General features: G+C 32.6%; 2 protein-coding genes across 2 annotated transcripts; both read left to right on the plus strand.

Moving 5' to 3' along the window:
- The first annotated feature begins 77 nt into the window (after positions 1-77).
- Positions 78-6,668, plus strand: LOC140867608 (K(+) efflux antiporter 5). The gene is made up of 20 exons (XM_073272671.1): positions 78-498; positions 692-735; positions 1,212-1,279; positions 1,372-1,456; positions 1,566-1,627; positions 1,817-1,892; positions 2,048-2,122; positions 2,896-2,967; positions 3,064-3,147; positions 3,236-3,304; positions 3,415-3,492; positions 3,585-3,673; positions 3,758-3,854; positions 4,323-4,376; positions 4,623-4,718; positions 4,849-5,037; positions 5,106-5,183; positions 5,909-5,953; positions 6,034-6,126; positions 6,313-6,668. The coding sequence occupies exons 1-20, from the start codon at positions 279-281 to the stop codon at positions 6,340-6,342; spliced, it is 1,704 nt and encodes a 567-aa protein (XP_073128772.1). The 5' UTR covers positions 78-278; the 3' UTR covers positions 6,343-6,668.
- Positions 6,669-19,964: 13,296 nt separating this feature from the next.
- LOC140867520 (uncharacterized) lies at positions 19,965-27,082 on the plus strand. The gene is made up of 27 exons (XM_073272597.1): positions 19,965-20,507; positions 21,305-21,443; positions 21,565-21,636; positions 21,734-21,805; positions 21,913-21,984; positions 22,098-22,169; positions 22,331-22,402; positions 22,519-22,590; positions 22,695-22,766; positions 22,841-22,909; positions 23,013-23,084; positions 23,192-23,263; positions 23,350-23,421; positions 23,500-23,571; positions 23,653-23,724; positions 23,809-23,880; positions 23,955-24,026; positions 24,096-24,167; positions 24,260-24,331; positions 24,437-24,508; positions 24,606-24,677; positions 24,762-24,833; positions 24,923-24,996; positions 25,102-25,233; positions 25,308-25,646; positions 25,916-26,286; positions 26,408-27,082. Exons 1-27 carry the CDS (start codon positions 20,390-20,392, stop codon positions 26,771-26,773), a joined length of 2,976 nt encoding a protein of 991 aa, XP_073128698.1. The 5' UTR covers positions 19,965-20,389; the 3' UTR covers positions 26,774-27,082.
- The last annotated feature ends 353 nt before the right edge of the window (positions 27,083-27,435 follow it).

A 27,435-nucleotide genomic window follows, 5' to 3' on the forward strand; every position in this document is an offset into this window, starting at 1 on the left:
CAAGATTCCAGCAGTGGACACGTGTCATGAAATGATTTGCTGAAAACAGAAGCAAAAAAACCTATTTTCGTTTCTCAAGATCTCGCGCCTTTAATTAACAAACCAAAATCCAACAAACTCAGAGGATTCTGGGTTCCTTTCAATACAAGATCACATCAAATCCAATCCCCTTTGCCCCAAAGCTATATCATTATCGGAAAGAGATAAAATGAATTTTATGAAGTTGGGTTTTTTGGATTTTAATTGAAGAATTCATTTTTATTTTTTCTTGCTCGGCAATGGGGATGGTGAAGGGTTATGGGGTTTTGGGTTTGATTCTCGTGATTGTTGTTTTTGTCTCGAGTTTTAGTGTTTCGGCGACATCGGAGAAGGAAATTAGGGAAAGGTTTTACGGGGACTTGGTAAATTCGACGGCTACTGATAATGGGGACGGGAGTATTGCGAAGATGTTTGATCGTGTCTTGGAGAAAGAGTTTTCCGAGAATGATCAGCCCGGAGGTTAGTTTGTTTTTCCTACTTTGATTTCGGTTGAAGTTTTGCTTTTGGGAAATAAATGGTCAAATTAGGTTTTTGAGATTATACGGAGGAATTTTATATGTTTTTTTTTCGACACACTGTTTATGAAGCAGTTTCTTCAAGTGGTAAAGCTTAGTCTTTTGTTACTGCTTTCATTTTCTTGTTCATTTTCAAGGTTCTGGCGAAAGCAGCTTCAATAGCAGTGTAGCTGATCAACAGGTCTGTTTATTTCCTCTTTTGATATTCTTTTTTAAATGCTTTGAAGTGGGCATTTTAGGATATATATATATATTTATAATTATGACTTATAGCTTCATAGATTCTCTTATCTGCTTCATCATAAAGAGTTAAAAGTTTATTTATCCGTCTGGTTTGTGTTTTCGTGCATCATTTCGAATACTTGTGATACTTTCTCTTAATACTTTGGATTACTATCGGCAAAAGAATTGAAGGCAATGATAGTGTGATATTTTGTGAGAGAAAGTTGGTTTGTTGGTCATTCCATTATTTTTCAATCTCTTAAATAGCTGGTGATTGTTTGGACAGCATGTGCTTTGATTAGCCTTCTTTCGGGATTGGTGGTTATGAACTAACTGTATTCTTGTTCATCTTTCAGGCCATCTTTGCACTATTCTGTTTGTACTGATCACTGTTTATACTTTTTGCTAACATTAGATTCTATCATGACTGCCCAGGCTGAATTGGAGACTGTTGCCAAAATCACTCATGAGAAGATAAAGAAGAACGAAACTAAAGAGGCTAAGTAAATTTGCTTCTCGAATTGAATAATATAGTTTGTTGTCATGCAAGAAAATAATGCCAGTATTTTGAACCTGTTTTACCCTCATGCTCCAGTGGGACCAAAGCTTTCCAGCTTCAAGATGTTTTCTCACTTGAGAATGAAGATTCTGATGACATGACAACTCTGATTGATAAAAAGGTGAAATTATTTTCATGGGGCAACGTTGTTGAGACAGGAATTCTGCAGCCAATTTTCAGTGTTGTTATTGATGAATGAATCCTTCCGCATTCACTATGCTTAATTGCAGGATAATGTGTTCGTGATGTCGAATAAGAAGTCAAAATATCCTGTGCTTCAAGTAGATTTTAGGTAAATATACTTGAGCAACTTATGCAAGAGAGAGAGTGTCTGTTAACATACAACCATACATTGTTTGTGTGCTCTGCCCTCCCCACCCACAAACACATATTGGTGGAGTTGGGGAGTTTTGAATTTTGTAAATACTGCTGTTCAAACTTTGCACAGTACAGATTAAATCATATACAATGTTGAAATCAGGCTGATTTCAGACTTGGTAGTTGTGATCGTCTCTGCCGCCATTGGTGGAATAATCTTTTCATGTTTGGGACAACCGGTTGGTGCTTTTGCTTGTTTTAAATACTGTTTTAGTCCATTTATTATTTATTTCCCGTGCTCTCTGGATCATTCATTTTGCCTTTGGAAACTTTTCCCTACAGTAAATTTCGTGTTTTGAAGAATAACGAATATTCTCATTGGTTTGGATAATAGGTTATTGTTGGTTATCTACTTGCGGGATCAATAATTGGACCTGGTGGTTTAAAATTCATCAGCGAGATGGTACAGGTGTGTTATTATATAATGTTTCTTTATCGCTAAAATAATTCGAATTTTCCAAAAAGAGTGTATTATATTTTGCAACCTTTCTGCTGTTTGGATGTTGGAAATCTTTAGCAGAAAGTGAACTTTATCGTTTCACTCTGACAATTTCATTCCTTCCTGCTGAACCCTTCGGATAAGTTTAGATTTTCTACTCAGGTACTGAACAAGATGCCTACCTTTATACATTTTGTCTCAAAACTTGATACTTCTAAGTTTTCGGTTTTTAAAGGAAGAAGGAGATAAAACTCAGTTGATATTCTGTCAAATGTATTGCTTGTATTAGATTGGCAAGAGGGTTGGTTGCCAAGTGATTTTCTGAAGATGACTTTATCTCTCTTCTTTGTGGTCTAATATAACTCAATTGTCTCTTTCTACAAATAATTGTTTGCTAAGTTGTCGTCAAATAGTACAGAGTAACCTTTTCTCAGTCTGAAATCATTTTTAATCAGTTATTGTGTTCTTCATTCCTTCTCAATTAATATATGCTTTATCATGCATTCTTTGAGTTGTCTCTGTTTTGTTTCTGAGTGGTTTTCCTACCATAATTTATAATAGCAAATTCCTTCTTTTCCTTTCTTTCTTTCTTCTTTCTTTCTTTGTTTTTTTTTTTTGGCACTGAGTTAGGGTCAATTTCACACAAACTACTTTTTCCTATATCTCAATTAGGGTCAATTTCACACAAACTACTTTTTCCTATATCTCAATTACCCCCAATTTGTTTTCCATCCATATTTCAGTGTGAGACTGTGGCTCAGTTTGGGGTTGTCTTTCTCTTGTTTGCTTTAGGGCTGGAGTTCTCTTTATCAAAGGTGCAATTCTTTCGTTATGCCATCATTAATGGCATATTTGTCTATCTATATTCTAGAGTCCTAGACTGTCCTAATATATATATATAACTGACGCAGCTTAAAGTTGTGGGACCTGTCGCTGTCCTTGGTGGATTTCTTCAGATTGTCATTCTTATGTTTTTATGCAGTATAACTGCGGTGGTAAAAATCTGATATCCTACATCTTGTATATCATTTGGACACTTGCTTTGGCATTTTATGCTGATGACACATGATTTGATGGTCGCAGTTATGTGGAGCAAAATTGTCAGATGGTGTTTTTGTAGGCTGTTTTCTCTCAATGTCATCTACTGCTGTGGTATTTATCTAATGTTTTTATTTTTACAAATAATCAACCATGAGCCTTTGTTTGTGTAACGAAGGATGTAATCACGCAACAATTAATTTTTCTGTCATAATTCCTCGCAGGTAGTCAAGTTTCTGGTTGAGAGGAACAGTAACAGTGCCCTTCATGGTCAAGTGACAATTGGAACTCTTATTTTTCAGGTTGATTTGAATCTTCCGATATAGTTGGCTAAGTTATTATTTGTATGACCATTGTGTGAATATCATTATTTTCTTTTCAAATAATATTCCAGGACTGTGCTGTGGGTTTGTTATTTGCTTTGCTCCCTGTTCTAGGCGGCAGCAGTGGCATTTTGCATGGGATGGTCTCAATGGGAAAAGTGTAAGTTCATCTTAGAGCATTTGTTACTACTTTTTGTCTGCCACACCATTACTTTCTTGTTCACTTGTTTTGTATTAATTTCAGGCTACTCACTCTGTCCATATATCTTGCTCTGGCTTCTGTGTTGACTTGGATTTTTGTTCCTCGGTTTTTGAAGTTGATGACACAGTTATCGTCCCAAGTTAGTCCATCATGCATTTTTTTACAATTCTTGACAAATTTTTTTGTGTGTTTGATTTCGGAGAAAACATGATCTGATTCTAGAAGTTTAATCTGTTGTGTAAGAAATTTTGAAATTTTCACAAACAATCAACAATAATGAGTGATGCTCAAGTTTAATTGCTGTAGATAGTGGAGAAAATGATGCTCTGATGTCTTATGCTTTAATCCATTACCATGGTAATCCTCTGAATAGTTATCAACTATTGGTGCAAATACTCTACTAAAAGAGATACTAACCTCAAGTAGGGTCAATCATGTGCTAGTTAAAGTTGTTTTCAAATTTTGTGGCTGTAAGAAAAGAAAAAAGACCATAAGATTATTTTTGCTCTCATTTTTCGTGCGCTCTGGGGTTCTAAGATACCATTTGACTGTTGGAATCGCCCGAATCTTACTTGTGATGTTTCATGTTTGTTTATGTGATTATTAGACAAATGAACTCTATCAGCTGGCTGCTGTGGCTTTCTGCTTGATGTCAGCTTGGGTAAGGACGGCGTAATCCAGACTTTTTGTGTACTTTTTTTTTTTGCTATTTTTCCTGTTTAATATGGTTAACCCAGTAAACAGTTTTTTTTTTAAATTCGCATTTATGGTGAGTAAGGTGAAAAGTTATGTCTAGAAAATTAGAAATTCCTGATGATCAGATTGTCATGGGGTAGATGCGTGACTTTCATGACATTTCAGTAAATCGTGTCATTGAGAAATAAAAATCTCATGATGTGTTTTTCAGTGCAGTGATAAGCTGGGCCTCAGTCTTGAGCTGGGTTCCTTTGTGGCTGGGGTCATGATATCTACCACGGAATTTGCACAGCATACCTTGGACCAGGTATTTTCCGACAATTTTTTTCTTATTCATGCACCCATTTTATTGAGGAATGAACCATTTACTAATCTAGTTTTCAGTCATTCTCAATGAATAATTTGATAATTCTTAAGAGTGCATGCCTTTTTTGTAGGTCGAACCGATTCGTAACCTCTTTGCTGCTCTCTTTCTTTCAAGCATTGGAATGCTCATACACGTGCAGTTCCTCTGGACACATGTGGATATATTGCTTGCGTCTGTTCTTCTGGTGGTGGTTGTTAAGACGACGGTAGCCACAGTGATTACCAAGGCATTTGGCTACAGTATTAGGACATCATTTATCGTAAGTCTGACCTTTCATACTTTTCTCAATCGAGGATCTATGACTTATGGTTGCCATGTAATTTGTAGGTTGGTGCGCTATTGGCACAAATTGGGGAATTTGCATTTGTTCTCCTTAGCCGTGCATCAAACTTACATCTTGTTGAGGTGATATCTCGCTATTTTCAGTCAGATATGGTCCCGATGACACGTGATTGTTCTGTTGCACCTTTGTCAAGCATGATTCAATGTGATGGTGTTTTGAATTTGAGCATTTCAAAGTGTTGCGACTTGCAAGTTTTAATTTAGGTTGCATTTAGAATAATAGATTTCAAATATATTCAAATGTATTTTTGTTGTTTAGATAGTTAAAGTCAAAAACTTCAAGTCCACTCCCGCACATGTTTATATTGTATTTTATTTCAAGTTCATCATGATGAATTTCAAGCTTATCCAATAATGATGTCATTTGAAATTCATTTTACTTTGTATAGTGTAAATAAGTAAGATGTGAATTTAAGATTTGATCTATTGTTTCATTGTAACAATAAAACTATAATCGAATCCATGGATTTGAAATCCATCTCTCCCCAAGTGCATCCTTAACGAAATTTTACTCAGATTTGCTGTGTAACACTTTGTGAACATTTTCAGTTTGGCCTTCAAAGTTTAACATGCAAGGCATAAGCAGCATTGGTTTTATCATGATGTGCATTTGTTGAATTATGATTAGATTCACATTTTTCGAAGTAAATGAAAGTGCATTCATTTGCTATCTAAGGAACATGCGACTTGGGAGTCAAAATCTTGTTGGCGATGCTAATATATTTATACCTTGAATGATGGTTTTCTTCGTTCCATTCTGAGTTTGGATTCTTTTCAAAACTATGCAGGGTAAGGTTTATCTTCTTCTTCTTGGAACAACAGCCCTCAGCCTCGTAAGTTTTTTAAATGTTCAAATTTTCTCCGAGAATCCCCATGACTGCCTGCTCACAAGCCTTCACCTAATTCACTACAGGTCACAACGCCCATCTTATTCAAATTGATACCTGCTTTAATGCACCTAGGCGTACTTATGCACTGGTTTCCTTCCGAGACCTTGTCTAACGAGGTGATCATATAATCTTTCTGGTCCGTTATTTCAGAGACGCCGGCAATTATTCGAATGAACAAAATCTACGGGGCATAAGATCCGAACTGCCAACGAGTCTAAATGTCTAGGCTAGAATCTCTGGTTTATTTCTCATATTTGACTTTACACAATCAACTAATATAAGACTGAACTCATTTTCTGCAGGAGAAAGTCTCAATTATTCGAAGCGCCTGAAATCTTTGTAATTACATGATTTCTTTATGGTCTGTCTAGCTCCCTTTAGCATTAGAAGTGGATCATATAGACAGTTTTGTTATGGAAGAGCAGCAGCAAGCAGCAAGCAGCAAGCAGCAAGCAGCAAGATCGACGGTTCAGGCATACATCGAAGCGTGTCTAGCGTGGGGGAGACTTGGCTTAGATTTTTTTGTGTACATATACACCCTTGGTAATATTGATACAAACATTTGACCCCAGTTGAATACTCGAAGCAAGTTGTATTTCGGATCTTTGTACTTTGTCACAGATTTCCTCATTATATTTTGCCATTAGTCAGTCAACTACTACACGACCACCATGCTGCTTGGGTTTGTGTTCAGTAATTTGTCCATGAAAATTATTAAATCCTTTCTTTTCTTTATTTAACCGAAATCACAGAGTGAGCAAAAGGTTCTCGGTGTAGTTGCTACAGTTGGTCTCGAACTCGAAATCTGATGGAAACTTTGATTTCACATGGGACGATTGTTTTTCTTGTAATGGAAAGGGTCCAAAACAAAGGATGCCATATTGTTGAAAGAATGTCTGCCACATTTATGTGTCTTAAAAACATATACAGGGCTATGTAGAATAGATTGTATGATATGACGGCTATCACGGGTCCTATGATGCCTTAATAAATTCCCCCTCTTTAATTTCTTATCGACAAAAAGAAGCCCATTTTGTCCCAACATTTATTGCAAATCAACCAACGATTTTAAAGTTGTAATAGTTGCTAGCTAATAGTGTACCTAAAATCCAATCAAGTCAATTAAAGTTATAATACTACCTCGGTCCGGAATGTGAAAACCACTCTTTTTTTTTTTCATTCGTCTCAAATATTTAGATATTGTTTACAAATACTTAAAAAATATTATTATAAACTTTTCTTTTCAAGTTTTAAAATTTCGTAAGGTGCATAATCAATTTTTTTAAAGTGTTTGAAAACATTTCCTTGGTCTAGTTTACATATTTAGTATTAATGGTTCTATTTTTTTTTTTTACCAATCTATTCTCATCGTTAAATGTGCTAACTACTTTCAATTATGTTTTCTTATTAAATCATTCATTAAATAAGAGTAAAATTAAAAATTTCTTCATAAAATTTACTTTTTCAATAATCTTTTTAATACCTGTAAAAACAATACAAACGTAAATATTTAAGGCGCTGGAGTAATGGTTAGCTAATAGTGTACCTAAATCCATCGAGTCAAATAGTCTTTCTTTCTCAAACATATAAGCTTGTTTTTTTTTTCCCAAACTCATCCATTTTTAATTTGTTCAAAAAATAGTTTTATATTTTCAATGACCTGATTAATATGGATATATTAGTAAATCCAAGAAAAAATACAACTGAATGTATAAAATTGCAAAATAAATAAATTTATATGATTGGGACGGATGTAGTGTTGTTATATTTTTTATCATTCAATTTTCAAGCACAGGTTTGAATATTTTTGTAAAATATTAGTAAATATATTAAGATTTCTAAGTTATCGAACGAAAACAAAGATTGTTAATTTGATTATGTGCTTCTTTTCTTTTCTTTTTTTTTTTTGTTCGGAAATTTTTTTGAAAATAAAATTTTACGCATCAAACGCTGAAACAAAAATTCGTGTATCATCGAGATTTGCCTATTTTTCTAGTTTGATAACGTGGTAATGTGGTATCGATTCTTTTAACAAATATATGTAAGTACCATACTACAAATAAATTTGTAGCATGGCATAAACACGATATTTATGTGGATTATTTTAGAATAAGTAAGTTTAAAACTATATTGTTTTTTTAACAAATTTTTTTTTTAAACGAAGTTGTTTATTGTTATTTTTGATTTTTTTTATATACTTGTTTGAGGAAGCTTTTATATTGACATATATGTACTACTGAGTTGTCACTAACTCATAATTTCCAATCCAACAGTGGAATTCAAAAGAAAGTAGAGAATTTATCTATTTTGGAAACTGAATCCACAGACCACGTGGCAATAAAGCCAAATGATAATAATAATTTTTTTTTAAAAAAAAGAAGCCCGGACCAAAGTCTTGCTGAATCTGCTGTCAAAAGAAAAAGTCTTGCTGAATCATTACACAAATCGACAAAAAGCCGAACACCAAATCGAATTAACCAAATTTATTAAAAAATAGTGGGTCGTGAAATTAACGACGTGGATCATATGGTTTATATATACTAATGTATTGATGCACGTGTTATGTATTTGTATAATATTTTTATAATTAATTTGATTTATATTCAATTGAGAATAATATCATAGTTATTAAAATTATCGATAGACTAAATTGTAATATGAAATCGAAATTAAAAACAAAAACAAAAGTGTAATATATATATATATCATATAAGAACAATTTTGGTAAAACAAAATATGGTATATAAGAGGCCGATTTTTTATATATAAGAAAGAAATATATATATATATATATATATATATATATATATATATATATATATATATATTTCTCTATTTTATAAAACATAAGGGCATCATGCAAATCAATTGATATGTTTGGGATGGAAAAATCCAAAAATGAAAAAGATTAAAAATTTTAAAAAAAAAGGCTGGAACCGTTCTCACTATACTCTCCACTAACTTCTCATAACAGTTTATCTAAGAAAAAATAAAACTTCCCATAGCAGTTTTAAGGTGGAGCGGTTTTGTCATCTTCCCCATTATCTCATGCACGGTTGATGCATTAATTTAAAATTCTTCTTCTTTGATCATTTTCTAGCATTAAATTGTACATTTTCGTTTATGGTGTGTCGCTGCTAGTATATATAAAGAAGATGATGTGAATTTTTTATGGCTGATTATTATTTGAGTGCAAAATTGGAAAGAGGCGGCGTGTGTGTTAGTTTAATTTTGATGTAAAATTAAATAATAAATAATGAAATGTCAAATTAAACGTGTGATTTATTTTACTTTACTTTAAAAAAGGATACATGGACGTTCATTCATGGAATTTTAATATATATATATTCAACAATATACTAAAATTTAATCACTTTATGTGTTTAATTTTAATTAATAATCCAATATATTATGTGTATCTATTTGGTCTTATTTACAATATTCATTTTAAATTAAGAGTAAATATTTGTTATATTTAAATCTCAAATACGAGATCTCATCTTAAACTTGATAAGCGATGAATTCAAATGGAATGGTGACCCATAATTTATAATAGTGGTGGGCACTAGACTTTGTGTATGAATAAAGGTGAGTGGGAATATATAGAATAGAATAGGGGCATGGAGGGGATATCAAAGTGTAGGAAGCCATTGAAAGAGACTCAACAGCCAACACTATCCCTTTCAAGGACTTGGAAAAAAGAAAATAAATAATGGAGGATGCAGAGCGGCGGGGCCCAGACTGACAAAGCTGGTGGCTCCGCCCCATTAGCGCAGGCCGACGGCGGATGCGCCGCTGCTGCGGTGTTTGTTTGCTGCCTGCCACCGCTAGCTACTAGCTCTTCGAAGGCTGTGCATGATTCTTTAATTTCTCTCCTTTATTTATTACTTGTAGGCGTAGCCTCTGCCCCCCTCCTCCCTAAAGTACTAACTTTTATGCTGCTTCACAAAATTGTTTTTGGAATTTTCCCCTTTTCGAAACAATTTTATTTTTATTCACAAGACAAAGGAATTTAGCGGTTTAATGTGCGCGTGAATGTGTCAAAATAGATTATGTTCGTTTGGAAACAAAGTGGTTTGAGAATTGGCAAGTTTCTAATCCACCAAATGATGGATCTTCATGTCTCACCTAATGTTGGATCACGAGCCAGCCTATCTCAACCGCTAAATTACCCGTAAATCCGTTAAATTGGCCGATTCGTCATTTAAATAGTTGGGTTAAGTTGATGTTTTCCTCACACGCCTAAAAATTTGGCTGGTCCGCGCACCGACTCATTTAATTATGAGTTGCAATAGATTGCAAGGCCCATTCTCCTAGCTAACACATCTAGTATGCACTACGTTGTTGTATAATCGATTTTTATGAATGATATATTTTTTTAGTTAAATAAGATAATTTTTTTGTTTAGAAAATTAAATTCATATTGAATAAAAAAAATCAGAAGAAAAAAAAAACCAAGATGAAATTAATATGCGACGAACCAAAAATAGAAACATGGAAATTGGAATATGGTATGTGGAGGGCATTTATGGGAATAGAAAAAAATTCATAAAATTATGGTTTTTATTATTAACCTCTCTCCCGTTTTATACAATAATAATAATAGATGTTGTTTCGAGAAAATTCAAAACGATACAAAGTTTACAATTGTCTAAGAAAATTAAACTTACAACATATATATTAAATAAGTTAGTTCATAAATATATATAACCATGTACAATTAATTAAGACAGTTATACCGTCAAAAAAAAACTAAGGTAGTTATCAACCATATTAGTTATTCGTAACTCTAGGACGAACAATCTATATTATTATATAAACGATGAACCTACTATATTAATTAATTTTGAGGATACCAAAATTTTTATTCCTTAATTATCCCTTTTTATCCACTATCCCACTAAACCTCCCACTCACTCCATTTTGTGCTTTTAAAAAAAAGTACATATAAAAAAAAACCTGTATCATTTTTCACTAGTTTGCATAAAACATTTAAAGATAATTATATCGTGAAAGAGTTTATTCATATCATATACTATATATTTTCGTCCAAGTTTTCAATTCTACCACCCTTTGACGCTTTAATTTTGTCTTCGAGAATTCAGTTGAAAATCTTGACAAACGGCATGATGAATACTTCTCAACCAGTGCTAACATTTGTGATTCAATGTGTCCCAATATTGCTTGAATACCTCTATGGAGCATAGCACTAGGACCGTCTCAAAAAAACTGGAGACTTCAAGGAATTTTTAGGGAAATGTCCAATAAAAAATTTATATATTAAATATCGAAACGATTACTTCATCTAATAATCAAATTCTAAATTCTTGCAACTAAAAATAATGACATATAAAATTGCTTTGAAAGAATAAAAAACAAAAAGAACTCAAAGAACTCCTTAATCTCATTGGTCATAGATAAATCAATGCATAATACAAATTGAATAAGAATAATCAAACTAAAAAAACATAAATAATTATCTAACAAAAAAATAAAAATTATAATTTAAATACTAACAAATGTAATAAATAATTATAATCGAATGAAGTAAAATTATTCCAAGAGCCAAATTAATCAATCACAAGATTCTAGAGTACTCTTAGATATCAAAAACGAAATCAATTATTAATTGATTAAAAATAAAAACATCAACCACAATACACAGCTAGCTAGACAAGAAAATCACATTCAATAAAAAAAATACAGATGGTTGACCCAATTCGACAACCTAATTCACTTAAGTAGAATAATTTAACGTTAAAAAGACTTTTTTTAAAAAAAATTATAATAAAAAGATTTTTAAGGAAAAGGTACAAAAAACTGATCAATGTTTTAATTTAAAACAAAATAATCAAGAGGCTCTCCAAAGTTTTAATAGAAAAAAAAACCATAATAAAAATAAAAATATATTTTGAAAAAATTAAGACCCTCGCCAAAGAAAGTCCCAAGGCAGCTGCTTGGGTGGTCTCCTTTGGAGTCGGCTATGCACTGCACTGCACACTAGTGTATAAACGTCAGAGATTATTTTAATTTTTAAAACCATTGGATTTGATTTCAACCCGTTAAAATGTATAAATATTAAGTATTATAAGCATTCATATTATTTTAATATCCAGTATTGAAATATTATGCTTTTTTTAGTTGATCAAAATGATATGTTGTTATATACTGAGGAAATACTTCAGCGGATTAATTTGACGATAGAATAAAATTAAGTATTTACTATTTAACGTCATCACAAAATTTAAAAATTAGATGAACGAATAAATAATATACTATGCCTAGCTAGAAAGTGTTTTATAGGAAACAATATGAAACAGACAAGAATAGGGATGTGTTTTCGGTATATCGTACCAAAAATATCGGTATGAAAAAAATTCATACCGATAACGATACCGAAATTTCGAAATTTTGGTATGAAAAAAATCCATACTGATACTATACAGATACCGAAAAAAATTCGGTATACCAAAAAATGTTTGTATATCAAAAAAAATTCGTTACGATATTTCGATAATTCGATGTTTTGGTACGGTATCCGAACCCTAAACAAGAAACAATCTCCAAGGAGTTGTTTCTTCATATGGAGATATTTAAAAGGAACACATGCAATTAGACGTGTTGAATTAAAATAATTTTTGGATCACCGGTGAGCACGTGATTAATGTTAGCATCGGATTAAATTTTAGTCATTTTACGAAAAAAAAAACTTCTGATCATAACGATTCAACTCGGATATTTTAAATCGTATAATTCAAACACTTTGTTTTTTTTAGCTAGCATGTCATTCCCTAACCATCTCCATCTAAATTCACATTTATTCTTTATATAACTTATATCAATTAATTAACATCCATCGTAACATCAACTCTTGTACTTGAAATATGATTTTGTTTTTGTTTTTTTTTTTGTTGAAAAATCAAACCAATTGCTTCCATGAATTGGCAAAATGACTGAAATTGATGCCATATTTAACAATTAATTAAATAACGAGTTGTAACAGCCTCATCTACTCAACATCACACAACATGGTTTGAACATTATTGGAACTAACTTTTCAGAAATGTAGACTCAACTCTTTTTGCCAAAACAAAGCATAGACGTTATTATAGAGAGCACAGCTTTCACAAATGCATTGCTCTAGTGTTAGAAGCTAGAGAAAATATCTCTTCAATATAAATCAATATGAATCCCAAAAATAGGACTAGTACTAACAGATATGTGATCATACATATGGTATCAAATACTAAAAATAATGGACCGTTGGATCTTATTTGGACACTACCCCAATATGGTAGCATAGACAACTCCCATACACTGATATTGAAACAAATTCGAATGAATTAACGAATAGAGAACATAGCTCACCATCTCAATCTTTCGTACGGGATACAGATACACCATCCGAAAGAAAACAAAGAAAATTCAAGACACAGGGCTGAAAAACTCGCCACTCTTCAAAATCCACCAAAGAGATAAATATTTGAAAAGAATCACAATATATTATAACTTATGAAATATTTAGTGTCCCTTTTTGTTCTAAATACAGAAATCTATATATAGCTAAAACAAAACAATTACTTTAACCTTCAAACTACCTATAATTATTACACTAATTATTTATTATTTCCAAGACTCGAGAATTAGCTTACGAGGGAAAGAAATTTTATGGCTTTGATTTCTTCTCTTGGTTCAAGAGTTGTTACGGTTGACACTCGAGTGTCATATAAACTCGTATCAATATTCAAATCATCGACCACTAATTTCTAATTATTATACAATATAATTTTATAAGTAGGTCATGTATCGGTGAAATGGTATCACAAATTTATGTATATGAGACGGGTCAATCCGACTCATACTTATAATGAAAAATAATATCTTTGGCTTGAAAAAGTGTTAAGAAATGGAATTGGACCTAACTCAACCCTAAAAACTAGCTAGTTCAAGAGAGAGGTTTGTATTTGTCTATATATTGGACTCTCGGGATATTCACCTAACCGATGTGAGACACAACCAACACACCTACAAAAAGTAATGTTTTTTCATAAATGAAGCTTACAATCTAAATTAATTGATTGCATACGACCGTCTCTTAAGAGTTTTCGTATAATTTCAAATGTGACGTTGAATTTAAAGAATGACTCGAATTACGAGAAAGTAACCTAAACATGACAAAAATATATACAGTTGAACAAATTTGAAGTTCGTATTATTCAATAAGACAAAATATACTATGTCCAGAATTTAATTACCGTCCGAATGTTTAAAATAGATGAGTCTTCAATCCATCTATGCGCACACATATTTTTATACCATTTGATAACTAGGATTTTTTTATTTTTATGCTACATTGAGAGTGTTTTTTTTTTTTATTTCAATACTATTAAATCACGTGAGACTCTTATATTTTTATGAAAATTAACACATGTGTTGATAATACAATAGTTGACATTTGACCACATTACGAGAGAGAAATAGTCTAAAAGTAACATAGAATAATCCGATTTTTTTGAGGAGAAGTTTTAACTAATAATTTATAATAACCAAGAGTTTCTTTGTCTTTGGTTGGAAATTCAATAAATTAAACTCCTTTTTTTTTTTAAAAATATTTTTCTTAAAAATTACAGTGTTTTGTTTTGTTTTTTTTAAAAAAATTTAGAATTTAGAATTTATTGCTTTTAGGCTTTTGGTAGGTCATATATGAGACAATCTCACGTATATTTATCCATAAAACTACTCGATTTGATCCACATATAGAGTGATAAATAATACTATTCATATAAAAAAATTCATGGGTCGGCTCGAGTAGGAGATGCATCTCGCAAAATTACATGTGAGACGGTTTAATAAGAGTTTTGTGTTAGGTTTTTAATTCTATTTATATTTAAAAATAAAAATAAAAACAATATCTTTTAACATCTATCCAAAGACCGAAACAACTTTTTTTATTTTTTTTAAAAATAAGACAGTAAAAAATAGATTTATTTAAATATCTTTTAAACTACAACTTCTGTATCCGAAGTGTGGTTAAGTTATTAATGATTCAACTCAAATATTTTAAAATATATAAAAATTTAAATATCATGATTTAAATATCTTTTTCCCAAAGATAATTGTCATTATCCAATCATCTCCATCTCCATCTCGGTCGATCATATAAAAATTTATGAACCAATGGACCTCTAACTCATGTGGAATGGGGTCCCCTTCGGGGTCAACCCTTTCCAAATAAAAGCTTATGGAATTCAACCACGTGACAATTGACATGTGCTCCAAAATCGATTATGAAACCAAATATTGGTTGCTCCACCAAAAGATAGATATAGTGATGGTACACTTCACTTTATACTTATTCGTTACACAACTTATATTCGCAACCTATAATCGCATATCATATTTGTTGTTCTTAAAAATATAATTTGCAGAATATTCCATATCGGAATTAATTTATAGAGATAGGAGGCTGAACGAAAACAACTTTCACATTGGCATTGCACTCCTGTTAGGAGCTAGAGAAAATATTGATCTTTTCAATAATCAACATGAATTCCAAAAAGGAGGATGTTGTGATCATAATTGCTAACCTAGATGCGATCATAGCTTGGTATAAATATTCCAAGTATGGACCATTCATTTCTGAGCATATAATTAGATATGAAATTGGATTCAAATAATGCATCGGATTAGTTAAAAACGGAGTTGTTATCTGATATGATCATAGATTGAGATTGATATCTAAGGTACGCATGGACCACTTTCTATAAATACAAAAAATGTATAGAAAGAATCAGCAAGACTAATGTCCAAAATTTTAAGGAAAAATTGTTTTTTTTTTTAATTTCGTATGTTTGTCACTTTGCGATTTTGGTCTTCTACATTTTCAAATTTTAGTTTTAGTCCGCTATCTTTATTTTTTTTGGTAATTTTAGTCATTTTTCTGATGTGTTACTGATGCAGTGCCGACGTGGAGTTGACGTGTATAGTGTCACGTAAATATTTTCGAATAAAAAAGACTGAAATTGCTAAAAATCAAAACATGCAGGACTAAAACTGAAATATGAAAATATAGAGGACCAAAACCGCAAAGTGACAAACAAAAAGAACGAAAATTGCAGTTTTTCCAAAATTTAATTACGATCCAAATGTTGATAAGAGCTTTATTATGTTCCTAAATTTTTCTAGGGTTTTTTTTACCATTAATTTATAAGATAAGCTTTACCCCAAAATGCACAAAGTAACAATGCAAAAGCCAACTCCTCCAAATCACAAATATGGCAAGCAAAATTGAAAACATTGACCTTTTTCACATGCATTATTCATGAAGGGAAAGGGATCTTGAATTAAAAGTGGTGTACTTTTGGCATCTCAATAATTACTGTGCAGTAAACAAAAGAATCTCAACGTGGAGGACGGCCACTCTGAAAAATTCAGCCTGCAGTCAAAATTGAAATTTCTCCACAAGTTACAAAATATATTCTCTGACCATATTTATGTGCATATATTATTTATTTCCCTTTCTCAACGAAGCAAAATTCATTTAAATGATACCCTTTTAATGATTCCTTGCATAATTACGAAAACTTTATTGCATTGTCATAGTCCACTGCCAAAACTCAAAAGGGTAAATAAATTTCTCTCTCAAGATTTCAAGAAAATGGATTTTGCCTTCTTGTATCCTGTTGAAAAGTCTGTTATATGTTTGTACAAAATGTGTGTTTTTTTAGTTTGATCATGCAATTAGTTATGATTTGACCTAAACTTTAGATTTTGATGTCAAATGAACCGTAAATAATCATGGTCTAAAAAATGAATGGATAAGTGGGCTATTAGAAGATATATTGTTGGATTTCAAAGAAAGAATTTAACATATTCTAAAAAAAAAACCCAAAGAATTATCAAACTTTGAGACATATATAACTGTGTATATATAAGTAAGAAAAATAAAGATCTTCTCGAATATAAATTTTGATCTTTCAAGATTCTTCTAGTTTGGGCATTAAAAGGTAAATGAAGGCATTTAGCACGACATACATGGGCCACTAAATAAAGATCGACAAAAAATTGAGATAATATATGGAATTGAATGATATTTCGCAATTATCACAATTTAATTTTGTTGTCACATTTACATATTATATTGTATTATATAAAAATAATAATAACTTGTACCATGGCCCTTTGTGGTAGGAAGAAAATGAGGGGAGAGTGGTAATAGCAATTTCTACTGTATCTTTTACACCACCCATTTTCTGACTCCTACCATACCAAGCAAATCCCAGTTATCATAAACACGCGCAGATCGGGGCCGTGTAGCGCACGCGCCCCCACCCCTATCCCCACAGGACCACCGTAGTCCATGACTCCATATGCATGCATTACTGATGAGCTCGAGAAATGTTTCGTCTACCAAACATTAAATGGCTCGAGTTATTGGTTACCAATAGAAACGTAATATTTGAGCTAACTTTATAAATATATTTTAAAATATTTTAGTTATTTGCTACTCGGATCGATGTATGCATTGTAGTCTTGTATAGTACAGACGTTGAAGAACGATTAAAACATGATATTTGAATAATTTCGTATGTATGCTAACACTTCATTCTGAGCTAAAATTCTTTAGCTCGATTTGGCGGCTTCTTATTACACTTCCAACTTCAAATGTAAATGTTTTTAAATTTAATCCAATTAATCTCGATTGTTGTTTATTTTTGAGTATTTATTTATTAATCAACATATAACATATATTTATTTGCGAAATTTCCGACTAACAATTGTAATTTGTTGGTTTATCTCATGATTTTTGTATAAATATCTCAATGTAATGATTGGAAGATTAATTAATTCAACTGTTTTTTAATATGTGAGACCGAGGAGCTATGGACCATGGAGTTATTACTGTTTGGTCAAAGTTAAAATTTCTAGCTAGCCTTTGACTCATTTTTATATTATATTAATTATATGTACAAATTTAGTTTCAAAAAAAAAAATTATTTGTACAATTTTAACATGATCTCGATTTATTTTTGGAAAAATAATAACGAATTAAGTCCTTATATATAATATATAAATAATAAAATTTTAAAAAGTCTATTTCATATTATATTAGTACTCAAGCAAGATATCAATATGAAAAATCTAAAAAGAATTCCTTACATTTGGATCATTAAATTTAAAGATTTTGTGACATGGGGTTAATTGATTCAAACGCATGTGAAAAATCTAAAAAAAAAAATATTAATATGTTAATATATTGTTGTTGGGATGGAACAATTGTTCCTGCTTGGTAGAGCGATCGAACCATGCAGGGACGGATTTAGAAATTAGAGTTGGGATGGACTTGAATTTAATCAATAAATTATATATTATAAAAAAATACATTACGTTGTACTACTAAAAAAATAGAAAAATCGTGTATTTGGTCCTATATGTTTGTCTTTAGGATTATGATCTTTCATGTTGTCAAATTTCAATTTTAGTCCGCTGTTTTTGTTTTTTTGGCAACTTTCATCTTTTTTCGACTTGGCTCTGACATGAAAACAATGTAGTACTGGTATGATACTGGAGTGTATATTGCTACATTAGCACTTTCAATAAAAAAAAGACTAGAATTAATACCAAAAAACATTGTGTGATTAAAACTGAAATTTGATAACATAGAAAATCAAAATTATAAAATATAAATTTGCAAGAACAAAATGCAATTTTCCTCTAAAAAATGAAGTTTTGCACTAGAATTAAGAAAGTGGGCTATTCTTCCGATGTGAAAAAGTAAGTTTTTTTGGATTAAGTAAAAAACTTACATACGTAATAAAAAATTTTTGGGGTGGGCTACAGCCTAGGACTGACCTAATTAAGCTAAATCCGTCCTTGGAACCATGACGTTTGGACTGTTGTGTTGTTTAAAAAATTTGAATTGCATTATTACCATCAGCGGTTTAAAAATTTAAAAAGAATTCCTTAAAAATATTAATATGTTAATATATTGTTGTTGAGGTGTAACATTTGTTTCTGCTTGGTAAAGCGATCGAACCATGACATTTGAACTGCTGTGTGTTTTAAAAGGTTTGAGTTGTATCATTACCGTCAACTATAAATTTTGATAAAATGACAAATGCTCAGTCCTACACTTATATTAAGAAAATTCAAACATATTTAAATAATTTGTTAGCGATTTTATTCCCAATTTTTAAAAACACAAAATTTTAAATACAATTATTTCATAATTGTTTTTCGTATTTGAATTTCGAATTCCATAAAAACTTATGAAATTTTTATGAGATTATCTCACGATTTTATATTATGATACATATATCTTATTACCTGATTCATACAAAATTATTATTATTACGTTAAACACATTACTTTTCAGCTATTGATTAAGTTGATCCGTTTCATATATAAATATTTCTAAAAACCTTTTTTATTTTTATGTTAATTAATTAAATCCATCTATCTCACGTATAAATATGTTTGAAACCAATTTTTATTTCCATGAGCAGTTTGTCCATATAACATGCATAGTGCTCAATAATTAAATAACAATAAATAGTTAAAAGATATTTTTACGAGATAATCAATAAACAGAGCTGACTTGGCATCCTCCAAACCAGACAGATCCAGTATAGATAAATACCGACCAAAACAATAGGAATTCTAAATAAAATAAAGTTTTAATATATCAAATCAATAAAAAATACAAACATACATCAAGTTTGGATTTTATATGCATAATCAACAAATAAATAAAATTTCTCAAAAAAAAAAAAAACAAATAAATAAAATGATAAAAACGTACAAAAAAAATCAAGAAAAGTTTGGGTAACGGCGGTACGGCTGACGGCGGCCATCTATCAGCCCTTGACCCGCGACCACTATTTAACGTCGCTTCACCGCCGTTTACCTGTCACCATCCGTACACTGGATCCTCTCTTTATCTCTCTTCTTAAAGCCAATGTCGCAAATGGCGTAGCCTTTGTGTACTGCACAGTGTCTCTGCAGTGTGTTGTTGCCAAATACATTAAACGCATCTCTGAAACAAAACATTATTGTTTCTGCACAGAAACTCACTCGCTCTCTTCTCTTATTGCTCTGCCTTCCACTTCACGCTAAACGCCTGCTTCCTGCAACGCTTCTGCTCCCAAAAACTTTCTTGCCGGTAGTGCGCTCTCTCTCTCTCTTTCTCCCTGGCGTTTTACGGATGCTTTTCGTACGCATTTGCACGTATTTGATGCGGTTTTGTGGCGACAAACATTCATGCTGAAAGTTTTGAGGGGAGATATGGATGAGATTTGGTGGTTGGGTGTTTGAAGTTGTGCTGCAAGAACGCATTTTTATTGTGGTTTTCAGCCTTTTTTTGCTTAGTGGGTTTGGAGCATGGAGGAGCGAAAAGGGTTGTTCATGGAGAAGAGGTGGAAGCTGGAAGTGGGTCTGGTCTTATATGTGGCGGTGCTCTTGGTTCTCTTTCCTCTGGTTTCGTCTCTCAGCAATGAAGGTTATTTTTTCTTTATGAATATTGTGTTTGTGGTTCTTTTACTCGTCTTTTTTGACCTTTTGGAGTTTGATGGGCAACATTTTTTTAATCTTTGCAAAGTTGGCCTTTAGTTTTCTTCTTGTGAAGAATGTTACTTTACTCTGTGTTCTACCTTTTTCGTTGTACTCCTTATGTTCTCTGTTTTCCGTAAATAATTTGAAAGTTCGGAATTTTGAATTTTTTGGTAGCAAGATATTTGTCTTTCTTTTAGCTACTGAATATTTATGTTTTCTACTTTTCTTTCTTCCATTTCCATTGTTTGGTTTCGGAAATGTCTGGAGAACTGTTTGATACTTGCGCATTTAGAACATTCTAAGCTGTTTCCAAGTCCCAAATGCTCGATATTTACTCCTTTCGAATGTTCAATATTTTTTCTTCATTTCTCGACTGAAATTTATTTTCTCATTATTTTGTGGAGGATTTGCAATTGGTGTTGTAAATTCTGTTTAAACTTTGTTGGGCTGATTTTTTTTAAATACTTTGAAGATATTCAACTGCTTGACCGTAACGAGTCTTTGATACGCATGATAAGGTTCGTGAGAGATGGAGCATAAATATTGCCAAGTTGGAAAGGAATAAAGCAAAATTCTGTTTATTGTTATTTTTGGGCCCTGGTTTTGTGGGTGTAAAATGGATATATTTGATTTGCCCTTGTTTTAAATTTGGATTCTGCTTTCAATATATTGTTTTAGTAATTTTTGAATTGATATGCGGAGGAAGTTTTTGTTCTATCCTAAATATGTTACTGATGTTTACAGGTGAAGCATTGATGTCCATTAAAGCTTCTTTTAGCAATGTGGTCAACGTACTTTTGGATTGGGATTATGCTCAAAACGAAGACTTCTGTTCATGGCGCGGCGTATCCTGTGGCAATTTCAGCACTTCTGTTGTAGCCTTGTAAGTTGTTTTTTATTTTATTTTTAATTTTCGATTTGATGAATATGTATATTACCCGGCTATATGTGGTTTCATATGAATTTTACCGGATCTAACTTGTATTATGGATTGTTGTATGAAGAAATTTGTCTAATCTGAACTTGGGTGGGGAAGTTTCACCAGCTATTGGGGAACTGAGGAGTCTTCAATCCTTGTAAGATCTTTACAATAAAAATAGTTTAACTCTTCTTCTACGGGAACTTTTCATGTCATTTAACTCTTTAATGTGCTTGTATGCTCTGATTTTACAGAGATCTTCAGGGGAATAAATTAACTGGTCAGATTCCGGATGAAATTGGCGACTGTGTTTTTTTGATTCTACTGTAAGTTATATGTGGTTCTTGGTATTATTTTTGAGGTTTGGATAAGGTGTTTTAAAGACACGATTGTTCTTATTAATTTTACCGAAGTTCAAAATGTCGTATTTCAGAGATATGTCTGATAACCTGCTAGATGGAGATGTACCTTTTTCAATCTCTAAGCTTAAGCAGCTTGAAGTACTGTAAGTAACTGTTATGTCATGTATTTAGTTGTAAATGGCAATCATGGATATTTTTGTTTATCACGTGAGATGTTATTGTTGGTCATGAGTTGATATGATGTATGTTCTCACAGGAATCTAAAGAACAACCAGTTGACCGGTCCAATTCCTTCAACATTAACCCAAATTCCTAACTTAAAGTCACTGTGAGTGGGTTACTTGTTAAATTATCAGCAGCAAAAAATTTACGTCTTCAAAAAAACTTGTTTGGAAAATTTGCAGTTAAAGTTAGAAATCAGAAACTTTAAGGTATTTTTATTTGTTGCCTCTGGAACGAGGTTAAACTTTGTTTTGTGGGTATTCCCAGAGACCTTGCTCGAAACCAGCTTACAGGCGAGATACCAAGATTAATCTACTGGAATGAAGTACTTCAATACCTGTAAGTACTGTGATTGAATTCTTTACCAGCCAGTCATTCTTCTTTTGGTGTTACTTTTTTTCCCCCACTAGTAGATTCCTACAAGGTTTCGTTTATCATAAATTTTATTTGGACAGTGGCTTGCGAGGAAATTTGCTTACCGGCACATTGTCCCCTGATATGTGCCAGTTAACCGGCCTTTGGTATTTGTAAGTACATATGTTATTTACTTATTTTTCATTTTATTTTAACTATAGTAAAGCAACTAGTTGTTGCCAGAACCAAGATTGAGTTTTTCTTTTTACTATTGCAGCGATGTAAGGGGCAATAATCTGACTGGAATTATACCAGATAATATTGGTAATTGCACAAGCTTCGAGATCCTGTAAGTTCTCGACAAGATACGCTGTAGTTAACTGGCACAATTTGGAATAATGATTTAAATATTCATGGTGTCAGGGATATCTCATATAATCAAATCACTGGAGAGATTCCATACAATATCGGTTTCTTACAAGTAGCTACTCTGTAAGTTTATCTTCTATGCTTGCATGGCGAAAATGGTGTGTTGCAAAATATATCTGTACAGTGCTGGACTGATGATCCATGCGACTGGTTGATTTCTGGACAGGTCCTTACAAGGGAATATGCTAACTGGAAGGATTCCTGAGGTGATAGGTCTGATGCAAGCACTCGCAGTCTTGTAAGCATTGACATTCCGATCAGAACTTGTTTTTCATCGACAAAATAGATCACTGATAAATTCTGCAGGCATTTTTAAATAACAAGTTTTTCTTGAATATTTTTCAGGGATCTGAGTGAAAATCAATTAGTTGGACCTATTCCAGCAATTCTTGGAAATCTTACTTACACCGGGAAGCTGTTAGTTCTGGGCTATCTGAGTTTATGAATTTCCAAGCATCTCTCTTTCCCATCCCCTTTTTATAACATTTACTTACCTATTTCAGGTACCTTCATGGTAACAAACTCACGGGGCCAATTCCACCTGAGCTGGGAAATATGACGAAGCTTAGCTATTTGTGAGAAATTATTAAATCTAAAACATAGCAGTGTTGATATTTTCCTTATTTGCATTGCTAAATAATGCAAACTTGTAGGCAATTAAATGACAACCAACTTCTTGGAGGTATACCTGCTGAACTTGGGAATTTGGAACAACTCTTTGAATTGTGAGTATTTTTTTATTAAACTGCCTTATTTTCTCCTCTTTGCTCTTGTGAGCCAATTGGTTGTGCATTGCTGTCTGCTAGAAATCTGGCTAATAACAATCTGGATGGGCCCATTCCTGAAAATCTCAGTTCATGCACGGCATTGAATCAACTGTAAGATTTTGTATTCATATTTATTCAGACATGCTCATTTCAAAACATGAGTGAATCGTGATATATCTTTTTGGTTTTTCTCAGAAATGTGCATGGCAACCGTTTGAATGGATCCATTCCATCTGGGCTAAAACACCTAGAGAGCCTGACATATCTGTATGTTTTCATCTTATAGTTTTTTCATCTTGTATTTCATGTATAAATGCTGAAATTATGTTCTTGATCTCCAGGAATCTTTCCTCCAACCAGTTTCATGGTTCTATACCTGTAGAGCTTGGGCACATTATCAATCTCGATACATTGTGAGTTTTAAGATTCACCTTTTACATTTAATGGCTTTGGAAATCTTTGCATGACGGTATTTTTCTTAGGGACCTGTCGAACAATGATTTCTCAGGATCTCTTCCTGCCTCTGTTGGTGATTTAGAACACCTTCTTACTTTGTAAGTCATGTATATAGTAGTAAAAATAGATTATTCTTGTCATAGTATTTGTTGTATGAATTAAATCATATGCAAACTCTGCTAATTTATAGGAACTTAAGTCATAATCATCTTGATGGATCCATACCTTCCGAATTTGGGAGCCTAAGGAGCATTCAGATTCTGTAAGCTTCTATTTTAAAAAGAAGTTTTATCGTAAATGTTAATTTCTCCAATATTACCAGTCCTTTACTAGATGTGATATCTTTTACATGCAAATCATTTTGTAGGGATTTGTCGTTCAACAAGTTGTCAAACAGCATCCCTGAAGAGTTGGGGCAGCTGCAAAATCTTGCTTTTCTGTATGTTTGTTTTCTTAACTACATCCTTTTTCCCATGCAATCACTTTTACCTACTGCTTGAATGGTTCTATCTCTAAGGCAAGTTGCTGTGTTGCAGCATTCTAAATAACAATTATCTAACTGGAAGAATACCTGATAAACTAAGCAATTGCTTGAGTCTTGACAGACTGTGAGTTACCGAGTTCTATGATTTCATTGTTTGAAGTTTCATTTTTCCAAGTCTCTTGGTGTAACGAAAGCTTCTTCTGTTCAGGAATGTTTCTTATAACAACTTTACTGGTTCAGTTCCGCTTGGAAGAAACTTCTCTCGTTTTCCACCTGATAGGTAAGATAAAATGAACTATCTCTGCGGAGTTTACTGTTTATAATAATTTTTCGTTGTCTTTGTGGTCATCTTGATCTTTTGTTATACAGCTTCATTGGGAACCCCTTACTGTGTGGTCACTGGTTGGGCTCAATATGCTATCCATATCCCCCAAAATCCAAAGGTACTACCATATGATTTGATACTGTTGCTGTTATTGCACAATTCTTGTATTTTGTTCTTACCCTCGATCTTAACACCTACTGTTTACCTTTGCCCTTTATACTAGCCATGTTTTCAAGAACAGCAGTTGTTTGCATCACGTTGGGCTTTATTACTATGTTATCAATGATCGTTGTTGCCATATACAAAACCAACCAACCGAAGCCATTCACGAAGGGCTCTAATAAGAGTATGCAAGGTCACGTGGGACTATTTTTATCTCTCTTTTTCTTTCTTTTTTCTTCGGTGTTTTCATGCGTGTTTCATCAACAGGTTCGTCAAAACTTGTTGTTCTTCACATGGATATGGCTATTCATACATATGAGGATATAATGAGACTCACTGAGAATTTGAGTGAGAAATACATAATAGGATATGGAGCTTCAAGCACCGTATATAAATGTGAATTAAAAAATTCCAGGCCTATCGCCATTAAGCGACTCTATAATCAATATCCTCACAACTCTCGCGAGTTTGAGACTGAGCTTGAGACTATTGGCCGTATAAGGCACAGAAATCTTGTCAGCTTGCATGGTTACTCCTTGTCTCCCCAGGGAGATCTACTCTTCTATGATTACATGGAAAATGGCTCTCTCTGGGATCTCCTTCATGGTTAGTAATTTCTCTTCAATTTTACTCGCAATAAAACATTGAAGTTCGTAAAAAAATAAAAAATCTGGGTTTCCTTTGTCTCTCATGTTCTTGGAAATTAAAAGATTAATACGTTGTCAATCTTTTTCCTGTTAGCCACTTGACCTTTTGATCAATATGATCAGGATCATGAAAATCTTGTCTTAAAGCACAACTAGCGTCTATATTTCATGTTTTCAACTTAATTTTAAACGATTCAAGCTCTGATATTTAGGTGATCTACATGACAGGTGCATTGAAAAAGGTAAAGCTTGACTGGGAAACTCGTCTAAAAGTTGCTGTTGGTGCTGCACAAGGGCTAGCATACCTCCACCATGATTGCAACCCCAGGATCATTCACAGGGATGTGAAATCATCGAATATCCTACTTGATGAAAATTTCGAGGCCCATCTATCTGATTTTGGAATCGCAAAATGTTTACCTGCAGCAAAAACACATGCGTCTACGTACGTTCTTGGAACAATAGGGTATATCGACCCAGAGTACGCCAGGACTTCTAGGCTTACTGAAAAATCAGATGTTTATAGCTTCGGCATTGTGCTTCTCGAGCTATTGACTGGCAAGAAGGCTGTTGACAACGACTCAAACTTGCATCACCTGGTAATATTATCAGTTTTTGTTTTTATTACCATTTTTAATTATATAACTTGATCATGTTTATGCTATAATCACCACTTAACTTTTAACTAATAACCTTGTACTTCTACGTTTTATGTTTCAGGTACTGTCTAAAGCAGACGACAACACGATAATGGAAACCGTCGACCCTGAAGTATCAGTGACTTGCATGGATTTATCTCATGTAAGAAAAACATTTCAGCTGGCGTTGCTTTGCACGAAACGCTACCCATCCGAAAGACCAACTATGCATGAGGTTTCAAGAGTCCTTCTGTCATTCTTACCCCCGCCTCCGCCATCAAAACCTCGCTCGACTCTTCCAAAAAGCGTCGACTATGCACAGTTTGTGATCGGTCAAGGACAACCCCATCTAGAGACGCCTCAGCGGCAAGGTGAACCGGAGAACAATTCATCAGATGCCCAATGGTACGTAAGATTTGGAGAGGTGATATCCAAGAACAGTGTTTAAGGATTTGGTTTAACCTGCGTTTTTTGGTCCATTCAAGGAAAAAAGTGGATGTATTGTGGATTCACTTGATTGTTTTATGGGCTTGGTGAGAGGATTTCAAGGGTTAGTATATAAAGTGAATAGCTATTGACAGAATTGTTCGAGTGCATGCAAAATTTAGTTTAGTTTTTCTGATCATTGTGCAAGAAGACACAATTTCACCCATAATATCTTTAATTTTATGCAATTTATTTCCTTTCCGTAATGCTGTAATATGGATAATCAAAGAGTAAACAGTTATTGGAAATATGTAAGTGGTCTCTATTTTTATTGTGGCATTATCTGTGAAATAAATTTATTAATTTTATAATACTAGAATACATATAATAAATAAATAACATTTAAAAAGTTTAGAGATTGATAAAAACGTTCAATGATCACAAGGTTGTAACGCTAAAAAAAATACAGTTTTATTTCATAGTTCACACACACAAAATTCAAATAATCATTTGCTACTTCGTTCTTATGAATTACCATATCTAAGTTGTTTTGGTCTCTCTAGTCTTTTATTAAGATTTATATGTAAGTTGATATGACAAATATATTTTCAAATGTTAAAAAAATAAATCTAGATATTTAGCAGGCTTGAACGTTATTAAATTATAGCAGATATTAGTGTTGTA

The sequence above is a fragment of the Henckelia pumila genome, chromosome 4, assembly GCF_033568475.1.
Source record: "Henckelia pumila isolate YLH828 chromosome 4, ASM3356847v2, whole genome shotgun sequence".
In the NCBI taxonomy this organism is placed as follows: Eukaryota; Viridiplantae; Streptophyta; class Magnoliopsida; order Lamiales; family Gesneriaceae; genus Henckelia; species Henckelia pumila.

Excerpts from the sequence above, each read along its gene's own strand:
- LOC140867520 (XM_073272597.1), top strand. The coding sequence starts at position 20,390 with ATGGAGGAGCGAAAAGGGTTGTTCATGGAGAAGAGGTGGAAGCTGGAA. Across the intron at positions 21,806-21,912 it reads TGTGTTTTTTTGATTCTACT|AGATATGTCTGATAACCTGC; the intron begins GTAAGTTATATG and ends GTCGTATTTCAG. Across the intron at positions 23,422-23,499 it reads ATGACGAAGCTTAGCTATTT|GCAATTAAATGACAACCAAC; the intron begins GTGAGAAATTAT and ends GCAAACTTGTAG.
- LOC140867608 (XM_073272671.1), top strand. The coding sequence starts at position 279 with ATGGGGATGGTGAAGGGTTATGGGGTTTTGGGTTTGATTCTCGTGATT. Across the intron at positions 1,457-1,565 it reads CAACTCTGATTGATAAAAAG|GATAATGTGTTCGTGATGTC; the intron begins GTGAAATTATTT and ends GCTTAATTGCAG. Across the intron at positions 5,184-5,908 it reads CAAACTTACATCTTGTTGAG|GGTAAGGTTTATCTTCTTCT; the intron begins GTGATATCTCGC and ends AAAACTATGCAG.